Raw genomic sequence first — 12,470 nt, 5'->3', positions numbered from 1 at the left:
AAGGACATCTCACTTTCTCATCCGCAATCACAGATATTTACTATATTTATCTCCTCTTTCCTCCATCCGTACGTCCTGCTCCTGCTTTCTGCTTCTCACCCTTCTTCCTGTCTTGGGTATGATGATGAGCTCCAGCCTGCTGGAAAATCCGGTGCAGGCGATTCTGTACCTGCGGGAGCTCACCACCATCGTCCAGAACCAACAGAGTCTCATCCAGACCCAGCGCTCCCGGATAGAGGCGCTGGACCGACGGGTGGACGAACTCATCGGCGAGAATAGGCACTTGCAGGACGTCAGGGTACAACAGGAGCATCCTTACCATCACCAATATCACCATCACCCCGACCCCAGCTGCTTTCATCAACATCCCCACCCCCAGGACCCTCAGGTAAAGACCAGTGTGGGGTCTCTGCCAGACCAGGCAGCGGCACCAGCAGAAGTCGAGGTGACTCCGGTTGTCCAGCCGTTGCCTCCCCAACCTATGGACCCGGGGGACATGCAGCTGGTCCCGGCCGACCTGTCTACGGTTTCCCCAGTTGACAGTGACCCGGAAAACGGCGGAAGTTTCCAAAGCTGCCGCTCTGTGGTTCTGATGACCCCCACAACCCTTTGTCAATCCCTGGCCCTGGCCAGGAATTCAGAGTGAGTAGAGAATATGTCTGTACGCATTTGTGTGTGGCTGTCCTAAAATGGTATCGCATTTCCTCCAGTATCGAATCGACCTATAGCATCAATCGATTTCCTTAGCCTCTCTTGTATCCGTCATCGTTTTTAAGTAGGCTATAGCATATTCTTCTAAAACTGTATAATTTCCAGCGTGCACGCGCGCATGTGCGTGTACTGTAAAATGAGAGGCTAATGAAGAAGGAGCTTGCACATTTTTAAATTCCATAACATGTCGGAGGACACGTATGACTCTGCCAGAAGAGGAGGTGGATTATTAAAATGAGAAGCTGGATCACGAACACTGAATCATTACATAACAAACAGCTGTAGTAGGCCTATACATGTGCGTGTCTGTGAGCGCGCGCGCGCGCGTGTGTGCTGGAAACATAGCTCTGCACAGCGGTCACTGCCAGCTTGAGACAGGAGCAGCCTCACTGCTGGTTTCTCTATTAATTAGGCTACTGCACGGGATCTGTGAACTCTCACGGGACCTCTGGGCTACTGATGTTGCTGTGTTAGATGAGGCACAAGTGCACAAAGTCACACACACACACGCGCGCGCGCGCGCACGCACGCACCCCTGCTTGGCACCAGAGCCTCATAGTGCAGCACATCGCTTAATGAGAGAAATCCTATCTTTCTCTATTGTTCTTGTTCTGTGTGCACGCGCCTATGCTCAGTTCATAAGTTGTTTCCCAGCAGGAGTCCTGATTGGTCTATCTGGGACTCCTCCCCCACTGATGGGAGCAACTCAGAACAGAGGAGTTGAGAGGAGAAGAGGAGTGCAGAAGGGGATACATGCATTATGGGGAAAAAAGAGTTGTTGATATTGATCCTAGAGTAAATGATTCACCTGCCACACATTACATTTCCTGGTCTTGAGGTGTGTGTTTGCATGTGTGTGTATGTGTGCCTGTTGCTCTCTCTTTGCTTGGAACCTGACCCTCTAGAGAGCTTACTCAGCGGCAACTCTGTTATTATTTGACAGGAATCTGCGTAACACCACTGGTTCTTAATATAAATGAGTTAAACTGGTAAGAAACAAATTTAAATAGATTAATTGTCATTATAAAAGCTGGAGCATAGCTAAACCATCCAGCAGTTGTTCATGCAGCAGTGTGGGCAAGTGGTTTATAAAATAGCTTTCTTCTTACCTGCAGGACTTTGTGTCCTTGAATGCAACCTTGCATCTTCACCTGTCCTGTAATTATAAGTCGCTCTGGATAAAACCAGCAGCTCTACACCTGATTTGTAGTTCTGCTTGCAAGTGAGGGGGAGCTCAGAGTTTCACTTGCATTTTCACAGATTCACCTTCACGTCATTGTCTGCTGCATCCTCTCTGCAGCTGACTGGAGATCAGATCTGTCCTCTTCTTTTCCTGTTGCCATATGTTAAAAACCGTGTGTGTGTGTGTGTGTATGGGGGGTATGTCTGTGTCAATGCGTGTGTGGGTGCACACTTGCTTTCTTTTACACATCTTATGCCTTTATATATTTATCTAAATCGCTGTCCAACTCGTTAGGGACGATTTTTCTTTGCCCTGCAGATACATGACTTGTGGGCTGTGTGTGGTTGGCTGTGAGTGTGCATTGTGTTTGAGTCCTATGGGTTGAGAGACAGGATCCTCTCCTCCACTCATTTTCTGTCTCTCTCCAGCTGAGCCTCCTATCTGCCCCACTTAGCCCATGGAGCGAACGGTAATCAGCCATTCTCAGGAGAGAGAAAGGCACAGGGCTATAAAGAGAGAGAGGGATGCATGTTCAGTCGTTGTCTTTGATGGAGCCCTTGAGGTGTCTAGAGGAAGGAGCTTAAGGCTGGAATTGGAGTCGACCAGTGAAAGGGAAGGAGGTAGAAAGAGATGAGGGGGGTAGGGGTGGAGTGGCAGAGAAAGTGGCGATGAGAGAATAGGGAGGGGTTTCAGTACATAGAGAGTGAGACAGGTACAAGAAGAGACCAAACCAGAGATGATATAAAGGGAGCATTTCGGGTTGCTGTCTCCTCAGTTTATCTATCTTGCTGGCAGACAAAAAGATGGGTTGGACAACATCGGGACACGTGGCATCCTGTGGCACAGTGGAAGGTGCATACAATGTTCTGGCAACGTTTTGAGTCCAAATAGAGTTATATATAATAGATCTTGTTTCACGTCAACCTTCCTCTTCCTTACAATCTCTACTGGATACTAGCAGATGAAAAAGCATTGCGTTTAAAGTACTCTTACAAAACAGGACAGAGGAGAGGGATTGTGTGAGGGAGGATGGGGCACACACAGAGAGAGAGAGAGAGAGAGAACATGGCCTGACAGCAGGATCCATGTAATGTTGAAATATTCACCTGTTCTCTTTGTTCGCATTGTTGGAGTTGTATGGCCGTTATGTGTGTCTCGTTCAGACAGATGGATGGACCCGTTAAGTGTGTGTGTTAGTGTGTATGATTGTGTGAGTGTGTGCATGCACTCTGGGACCTAAGCAGCCTGGCCTCTTCCTCAGGGCTGAACTGTTTCATAGCAGGCTGGCAAAACAATTCAGCTCTTATTGTGAGGGTGAACAAAAACGGTCTCTGCAAGTTCAGTGCTTTTACATTCGAGGTAACGTGTATTGCTTGATCTTCTTTCTCTGTCAACCAGGTGCGCTGCTGATAATACTTTGACCCCCTTTTGACCCCAAAACCTATAACACAGAGAAGCTGAACTCCTGCACATTTATACTGCATTGATTTATAGGTTACATTACATAGATTATAAAGAGGATATTATTAAAGACATCCATTTACTCAACAAATAGTTAAAATTACGGAAATGAATTCATCTCATACAAGAAAAACCTTTATGTACCGAACAAAAGATGACCAAATGTGAAGTAATGACATTTTTTGGGGTGGATTTTTTTAACCCCTGTGAGCTGCTAAAAGAAGGCAAAAGCTTAAGAGAAATATTGTAAATTTCGCATAGATAATTAATCCATTTATAATAATAAATTAAGTCCAAAAAGGAAGGTACTGCACTCAAGACCTCACCTGGGAAAAAAGAGGCTCTCAAAGTTCTAAGACCAGGCTCAAGAACCACAACAGCAGCGCTGCTAAATGGAAAACAAATGATTTATGGGTATACAGTATTTCTTTTACGTGTGTCTGAATGCGAACATGTGAGAGGTGCTGCACAGATAAAGCAGCATTATTCATAGAAACCAGCCGTGAGGAGTGTTGATCAGAGGCAAATAAAAAAAAAAACTTCACCCTTTAAGTTTGTGGAAGTTTGACGAGAAAAAGTAAATTTTTATAGTTTGGATTGTCACCCCGAGCCTCGCACAGGCTCTGACTGCCTGTCATTGTGGGTCTGTGTCACGACTCACGAGCAATATGCTGAGCTGAGCTCAGGTCAGAATACAGAAGAAGATTCAATTCACTGTCAACTGAATGCGTTCAGCTCATTGTGAAATCACCTAATCTTACCTAGACTCACAAAAGATATGACAAAAACACTTTTTTTAAAGTCATGATATTCTTATTTTCCTGTCACTGGTGGTGGAAGGTGTCCTGCTCAGAAGGTCAAAGGGTTAATCTATGCAACATTAAAAAAAAGAAAAAAAGATGTGTCTTGTTTCCTTTCTTTATTTCTTCTTTTTCTTCTCACTCTAAATTGCTCTAGATAAGAGCACCAGCAAGATGCTTAAAATATGAATGTAAATGTAAAATGTATGAGGGAGAAATGAGAGAGGCGAACATAAGAAGAGACAGTGCAGGAAACATTGCTGGAGTAACCATCCGACCAGATTGGGAATTCTGCTAAATCACCACAGATCTGATTAATTGGATAGGAGGAGGCGTAGACAAGCACATCCGGATACACACACATATACTCACACTCAATCTAAGTGTCCTCAGCCCTGAATTGACCTACATAGGGTCTTTACCACGGGATCAGTGCCAAATTGTAAACATAATCCATGGAAATAATTCAGAAGAGTATAATGGGAGCCTTTCAGTGTCTTTTGGGATGTTGGACTAAGAATGAACATAAGGAGGAATATGGAAACAAGGCACACATCCAGCAACCAACAATAATAACTGAATGACATGCTGTCCTTTCAATTAGGTCTGCTTTTCCTCTTTCCTCCCCCCTTTGCTTAACTCTCCTCGTCTCTCTTCTGCCCTTCAGGAGCGAGAACGTGCTGCATCAGTTTTGCTGCCCCGCCCCTGAGCATCCAGAGGCTGACACTACCGGCTCATCCAGGTAAGACCGAGTCACACGCCAATCATAGTCACCTTTATGCCACTATTTGTCTCCATCAGTATGCTCTTTCAACCATTGAACACATCCTGTATACATACATCCAGCTGTCCACACGCAGGCTTTGAATCATGCTTGTTAGTCCGTGCAAAGAACTGTATGCAAGTGGGAATTTGGGTATTTATGGACGTGAGACGCCTGAAGTTAGAGTGAGAGAATAAAATGCTCTGGAACAAGCCTATAGATCTTACAGCCTCAATGGTGATTCACATATAGGGAGGGGGTGGGGGGTTAAACTGTTATTGGCACTATGAAAGTGCCCATGGCAACTCAGTAATGACGCAACGTTTACCACTACCATAGTAACTAGAGAATATAACTTTGAGGATCTACTGGAGCCACATTTGCCGTTTCTGTGTGGGCATCTTGTTTGTTTGTTGTTTGAGTTTGTTGATTGACTTTTTTGTGTGGTGTGTGAAGGCATGCCGTTTCACTTGGTGATGGTTGGATGAGCAACGGTCATTTGTAAAAAGCTCACAGCAGCTGATTTTGTCATGTTTCTCAATGATCGACTGCATTTTATGTTTTGCATTCCCTCCTCTGGAATTTCTCCCATCGTTAAGTCCTGTACTTCTAAATCCAGTCTTTCATCCAGTAATGTAAATGTAAATATTGATTCTGTCATCTGCTGTTATATCTTCCACCTTGTGTTGTTTGTTTCTGTATGTATCACAACCCATTATTTATCTGTCTGTTTATTTCTGTCTCATTCCTTCTTATCACGTCTCTCTCTCATTCTGCTTTTATACAACCATCTTAATACAACCATCTGTCTTTCTGGAATCCCTCTCTTGTCTCTGATTGGATGACCTAACCCACATACTCCTGATTAGATGAGCTAATGGCACAGCAGCAGTGGACACCCACCTGAGATGATGAGATGTAGACGAGCTGTGTAACACGGAAGATCATTATTAACATCACATGAAGGTCTGTGTGCCTGGTGGCTGCAAACTCGCTCCACCTCTACACCCTAACTGTCATCCATTGAATCCATCAGAGCACGCAAACCTCCCAAGAGATGTCACGAGATCCGCCTCTCGTCTAACCTGCTGTGCCTTTTCCCTCCCGTGTGAGTGTTTTTCCTGTCTAGCTGTATACAGGACTATAATCCTCTGAAGGAAATTGAGAGATACGATTTGACGGATGTTCATTATTCTTCAACCATGACGTGAAACATGCAGGCGGAGCAGGAGTGTGTGCCTGGTTTGTTTGTTGCTGCTATGTATGTGAGCATGTGTGGGTGTGTGTGTGAGAAATGGAGAGAGAGAGAGAAAGAGAGAGAGAGATAATAGCTGCCATATCATTATGGAGGCTTTTGCTGTCCAGATGCATTAATAGCTCAACTCTTGCTATTAAATCCTCTAATGTGTTCTAATGTACTCTAATGTATTCTGATGCTTCGCAGGGGCATGGCAGCGTTTTAATAGCGTTTTTAATAGAGACAGCCTCCAGCATCCACACACCAACACAGTCTCTCCGTCTATCTTCTTCTCTCCCTGTTTTTATCTTAGCCACTCTCTTCCTCTTTTACTCTCTATTTTGTTCCTCGAACTTTGTCTCATTTAAAGATATGACGAAGCTTCTTTGGCCCTGTCTCTGACTTTTGGCTGGGGCATGCAGAGTATTTGCTTTCACAGCAATCAAAGAAAACAAAGAGGAGCTTTAGTGGTGAGCTCATTATTTATCCATGAGCAGGCTTTTTAGTCTCCCCAGTCATGTTTAGCACTATTCCCTTTCATGTAAAAATTATAACGGTAAGCATTATCTGGGTGGACTGCACAAGCACACATCATGCACACTCATAATGGCACACTATTATAAAACCTCTTAGGGTGTGATCATATACTCAATGCTTGCATCAAGGTGCTGAATGGCAGTGTTTTCTATCTTTGAGAGGTGGGTTGATGCCAGAGATGTTGGCCACTTTTTTTTGTTTATTTTTATTAAAACAGGCCTTGGGTAAAAAGGACATTTTCTGCTTTGTCATGGCAGTAATTTGCTTTGGCTTATGCCTTTCAAATATTTTTGATAATGCTGTCATGAAAAATAAAATGTTTCTGTGGACCTGGGATTAAGAAGAGGGCGCACTGAGCCTCTATATCGACGCTGTTAAGTTTAAATGTATATTTGTTTGGCTTTTGCTTCAAGCTGCTTCTACATTATATAAATGATTGTTTATTAGTTCAATTAGTTTGATTTATTCTATACGTCTTCTGCCAGTCATGTTTGACTTTGAGGGCATGATTGTCCTGCATTCCTTTTTGCGTTCTCGAACGCTTATATGCTGTCAATGGATCATGATTCTGAACATAGAAACACGTTATATAAAATGATATTGAAAAAATGTGTAATCCGGTTTCTATATAGGAGATGCAGAAAGGTATACTTTTCATCATAACTTCCATTGAAATATTGATCCAAAGTATGTCATTGCCATGGAAACACATCAGCTTCTGGAGTCCCTTACACAAATTCTGTTCTGATTTCTGTGGAAAACGTTGTTAGTGCGCTGAACACATTTGGATCTGCTCAGAGTGCAGCGCACAATGTTGTCAAGCTGACAATGCTAACAAAGATCTCTGTGACATCAACGCATTGCTCTGTAAATTAGGCTTGTTGGGAGAGAGTAATGCACTGCCAAGTGCCCTTAAAAATGATCTCCATCCAGTGGTTCAGTCTCAAGATGGATCTAGCAGTTTAACCAAGTAGATCCCAGAAGTTGCTTTGTTTTAGGGAGGCACACGCAGAAAAAGGTCAGAAATACTGGATCATTTAATTGATTGAACATTATTCATCAACATATTTTAATAATTGATTAATCATTAAAGTAATGTACCGATGGAAAAATGATAAACATTCACTCTTTTCTGCTTTTTAAAATGTGAGAATGTGCAGTTATTTTTCTGTGTTATATCTTTGAGTTATGGTCTACTTGACTTGGGCTCTGAGAAATATTGATGAACATATTTTACAGAGTATTTGGCAATGAAGACGTTGATGCTTGCACTCCGACTATAAACTAAACTCGTTAGTTTTAGTACGTATAGGAAATAGTAAAGGAGTAAAGGAGGGAATGCTTTCGGTCACAGCACAAGTTAACTTGTATCCATAATTTCACTCCTGCAACTTGCATTGGCGCCATAAATCTGACCAAACAACACTGGACACATAAACTCAATCACCTTTGCCCAGAGCCACCTCAGCCACACGTCACCGTGCCTGCTGCTTCCCGCATGAACCTTCTCAAACACTGCTTCGCTGATGACCTGCGACTGCGATGACGGCATAGTTTTGAAGGGCAGGATGGAGGACTAATAGCTTTCTGTTCTTATTTCTGTGACAGTGGACAGATGCTGAGTCTGGAGGATGGAACATCCTCTGGTGGTGGACAGGAAGTGGAGGGGACCAAGAGAGAGGGACCGAGCAAGTACGAGATCAGCCTTGAGAATAAGAACAAGCAGGTATGTTTTTCCAAGTGTGTGTGTGTGTGTGTGGCCTGTCAGCACGAGTGAACGATGACTCCTTGACCTGTTTTAACATGAGGGTGTGTGTGAAAGATGATCATTTGACAATGTGAGACAAAAAAGATGCCCATTCAGATCTATTTCTGTCAATTGTGTCGACATGAAAAAGAATACCAGCAATTCCGCTGTCACGGCGACAGCAACGCAAAAGATGCTAGGTTGTCATGGTAACAGCTAATAACTGCTTCTGGCGGCTGGAGATGTCTTTATTTCTCATACCCTATTGCTGAAGGGTCTGCTGTTGCTACTGCTATTGCTGCTGCTGTGTGAGTGTGTATGTGTGTCTCCGTGTGTGCATGGGTGCACATGCACTTTTTGTAGACAGGCTTGTGTGAGCAGACACGCACATACTGGCACATGTGTGGCTGTCCTCCTTTTTCTCCCTCTTTGTCTCTTCTTCCCTCGCCTCAGACTCCCCCTCCGTCTCACTTTTGCTGGAAATATAGGGGGGCAACATTCTGGAACAAGCTGAGATTTTGGGCTGAGCTGCTCTGCCAACAAACGGGACAGAAATAGGCTTGTGTGCGTGCGGGTGTTTGCTTTTCTATTCATTTTCTCAAAATCACCTTTGTCACAGCCCATCCATCCTCTTTCTCATGGCCTTTCAGACATTATTAGCAGTTGGATGATGATAGATGATGTTTACATTTGGGTCTAATGCCATAAACTCTTAGCGGTATTAAAAGAGTGGACAGATAAGTACGAAGGATACTTCTAAGAAGAGAGGTGTGACTGTGCTGACTCAAGTCTCAGGCAATGCTCAAATTCATTTGATCTTTTGTAGAAATGGGGACAAAATGGCAACATGATATTTGCCTGCCGGTGGATGAATACATATTTTCCAGTTGCTGATGTGTGCTTTGAAATGACTCTTGCAGTGTCTGAGTTTTAGAGCCTTGTAATCATGTTTGATATTTAAACTCACTCCCCCTATAACTCCCCTCCTATCCCCAGATAGATGAGTTGGAGCAGAAATATGGAGGCCATCTTATAGCGAGGCGGGCAGCCCGTCGCATCCAGACGGCCTTCCGTCAGTACCAGCTCAGCAAAAACTTCCAGAAGATCCGTAACTCTCTGTCGGAGAGCAAGTTGCCCCGCCGGATCTCCTTGCGCCATCCGAGTCCTTCAGGCCGAAACAGGAACACAGCCCAGAGACACAGTTACAGTCTGCACCCTGCAGGAGTGCAGATTCCCTTGCGCTCCAAAACTCCTCCTCCTCCTCCCCCATGTCGCTCCACCTCTCTGCCCCCTTCTCCTGCGTCTACCCCAGCAGCTGGTCGCTCTCCTGGCCCAGCCCCACCTCAAACCCCTGGACAAACACTCACACAGCTGGAGGACTGCTTCTCTGACCAGGTTAGTGTTTTCAAGGGTGCAGACGGGTCCAAAAAAATAAATCAAGAAATAAGATTTCATGATAGTTTTTCAGCCAAGCAGGCTAGCAGGAATGTTCCAGGAATGTCAATACATTTGGTCATGTTTTAATTGTTTTTCAAGTGTATATTTTCTATGATCATATTTGCAGCTTCATTCCTTGGCTCAGTCAATTGATGACACCCTTCGTGGTTGGAGCTTGTCGGAAGGTGGAGACGGGAAGGGGCTACTGATGGATCCTGGGGCCCTCCGTGCAGCTGCTGAGAGTGCTCGTCTGCCTCGCAGTGCGAGCTCGCTGCTCATGGCCTTCAGGGATGTCACTGTTCATATCGACAGCAATAACTCCTACACCATCTCCACCGCCACCACCACAACCACCACCTCTTTGGGCAATGCGGGCGGGGGAGAGTCGGGCAGTAGGAAGACTTCTATGAGCGGGATGGCTGGAGGCGGAGATGGCCACTGTGCAGAGGAGCCAGAGTTTCCTGCACCTCCACCCATTGAGGAGCTTCAAATGGCTGATCTAGGATCCAGGAGGGGCTCAGTAGTGCCAGTTGGAGGAGGAGGAGGAATGGAGGGGGAGAGTGGCTTAAACAGACTGGGGTCCACATCCACTTCTACCTCCACCTCTATCTCCACCTCAGCCCAGTCCAACCAGCAACCTGCTCAGATTTACACCCAGTACCATCAGTACCACTACACTCATCCTCAGCAGATCCCTGGGGGGCCGAGCCCAGAGGCCCTGCAGGCCCTGGTGGTCTCTCTGCCCAGGGACCGCTGCCAGGATCCAGCCACCTGCCGCTCGCCAACGCTATCCACAGACACACACCGCAAACGCCTCTACCGTATAGGACTCAATCTCTTCAATGTGTGAGTAGGCCGGTAACACACTAACATCCCCCCCTCCCCCCCCCCACACACACAGTGAGATATGTCTGCACTCACTGTCTCAGGGTTCAAAGTACACTTATTACTGTTTGTGTTTAACAAATCTCCAACAGCCCTGCAAAACTGCGCTCAGCAGCTGCTCATTAGTGTGTGTGATTGTTGGGAGAGCTGCGTGTTCAGTGCCATCTTGTGATGTCAACGAACAGTTAGAGGAGGACGAGGGATGAAGAGAGAAAGAGAGAGCTAATAGGTAAAATGTGGTTGAAGAGGAGAGGCAGTAAAGGAGGTCATGAACAATGTCAGAGCCTTTCAGTTTCTATAAATAGAGCCCACGGTTGGCCTGCACTTATTATCAGTGAATACAAATGTAAGTAAATTAACTCATATGCCTCAACGACAGTGGTTTTGATCCAGAACTCCAGAGCTAACAGCTCTTGAATGGACTCTTTTTTCCCTCTTTCTCACACACACACGTTAAGCACCCTTTCTCTTATATATAGTGTTAGACGTTTTATTTCTCACTCAGGCCCAAACACCTATCTGCTTGAACACAAATACGTTGCACACTTGCTGTTAAACTCTTAACACTATATGCTTTTTCTGTTATTGGCTATCTGCGGTTAGGAACCCGGAGAGAGGCGTCCACTTCCTAATCACGCGTGGGTTCGTCCCGGACACAGCCATTGGAGTGGCTCACTTCCTGCTCCAGAGGAAGGGCCTAAGCAGACAGATGATTGGGGAGTTCTTGGGGAACAGCAAACTGCAATTCAACAGAGATGTTCTTGAGTGAGTCCTGATTATTCAAACATCACATACACAGACAGACACACACTTGGTTGGGTTTCCTGTAATGAGTCCCGTCATCAAATTCAAATCCCTTTGAATTCCCTATTACATCAATTCAGGTTTTACAAAAAAAATCAGGAGGAGTTATTTCTAACTACTGGATTTATTATATTTGATACATTAATAATAAGATAAAATCAGATCCTGCCTTCAAAATAAGAGTAGCATCTCAGGTTTCAAACGGCATCCATTTCATGCAACATCTCTGAAATAATAAACATTCATTCCCATGCGACATACCTATAAACATTACCTCTTGCCTTTTACATGTTATCATTTACATACAGTTAATACAGAAAACTGTATTTGCCTTATTGTAACGACTCGTGTGTAGACCCAAATGCACCCTCGACTCCAGGGATCCTTCGAACTTATATTCCACACTCTGGAAACGGAAGGCAGAGTATCAACAGGACGAAGGGCTGGTAGGTTCTCGGGGAGTCGGACTAGCGGGTTAACCAGGGACAGGCAGGGTCGGCAACAGAAAATCCGTCGAGAAACAAGTGCTGGAGAGTCTGGCATAGAAAAGGAAGAACAATCTGGCAAGGTGTGTGTGTGTGTGTGTGTGTGTGTGTGTGAGGCAGGAGACTATATAGGGATTTGATTAGTGATCAAAGACAGGTGTGTGAACAGGTGAAGGAAGTCAGACTGACAAGGTGGGAGTGACTGAACCACAGAGTGAGGAGCTGAACTGTGAAAACAGGTGTGTGAACAGGTGAAGAGAGTTAGACTGACGACGGGGAGTGAGGAGGGTGTGGAGCTGAAACTGTGACAGAACCCCCCCTCTAAGGGTCGGATCCCAGACGACCCAAAACAAGAAAGAAAAACAACAACAAAATCTTCGGCCTCCTAGGGTGGGTGGTGGGGGCCCGGAGGAGGGTCCA

The 12,470-nt window shown here is 45.1% G+C and overlaps 1 protein-coding gene across 4 annotated transcripts in view; it reads left to right on the top strand.

The window, feature by feature from the left end:
- Positions 1–18: 18 nt before the first annotated feature.
- Positions 19–12,470, top strand: part of iqsec3b (IQ motif and Sec7 domain ArfGEF 3b) — a 28,538-nt gene continuing 16,086 nt past the window's right edge. For all 4 annotated transcript variants that reach the window (XM_056417667.1, XM_056417666.1, XM_056417669.1 and 1 more), the window contains exons 1-6: positions 19–642; positions 4,823–4,897; positions 8,301–8,418; positions 9,436–9,834; positions 10,004–10,722; positions 11,365–11,526. In XM_056417667.1, the coding sequence (XP_056273642.1) occupies positions 119–642; positions 4,823–4,897; positions 8,301–8,418; positions 9,436–9,834; positions 10,004–10,722; positions 11,365–11,526 (1,997 nt within the window). In that variant the 5' untranslated portion in view covers positions 19–118. The remainder of the gene's footprint in view (positions 643–4,822; positions 4,898–8,300; positions 8,419–9,435; positions 9,835–10,003; positions 10,723–11,364; positions 11,527–12,470) is intronic.

Source organism: Pseudoliparis swirei, chromosome 6, assembly GCF_029220125.1.
Source record: "Pseudoliparis swirei isolate HS2019 ecotype Mariana Trench chromosome 6, NWPU_hadal_v1, whole genome shotgun sequence".
Classification (NCBI taxonomy): Eukaryota; Metazoa; Chordata; class Actinopteri; order Perciformes; family Liparidae; genus Pseudoliparis; species Pseudoliparis swirei.
This window is presented reverse-complemented; position numbering and strand designations above follow the sequence as displayed.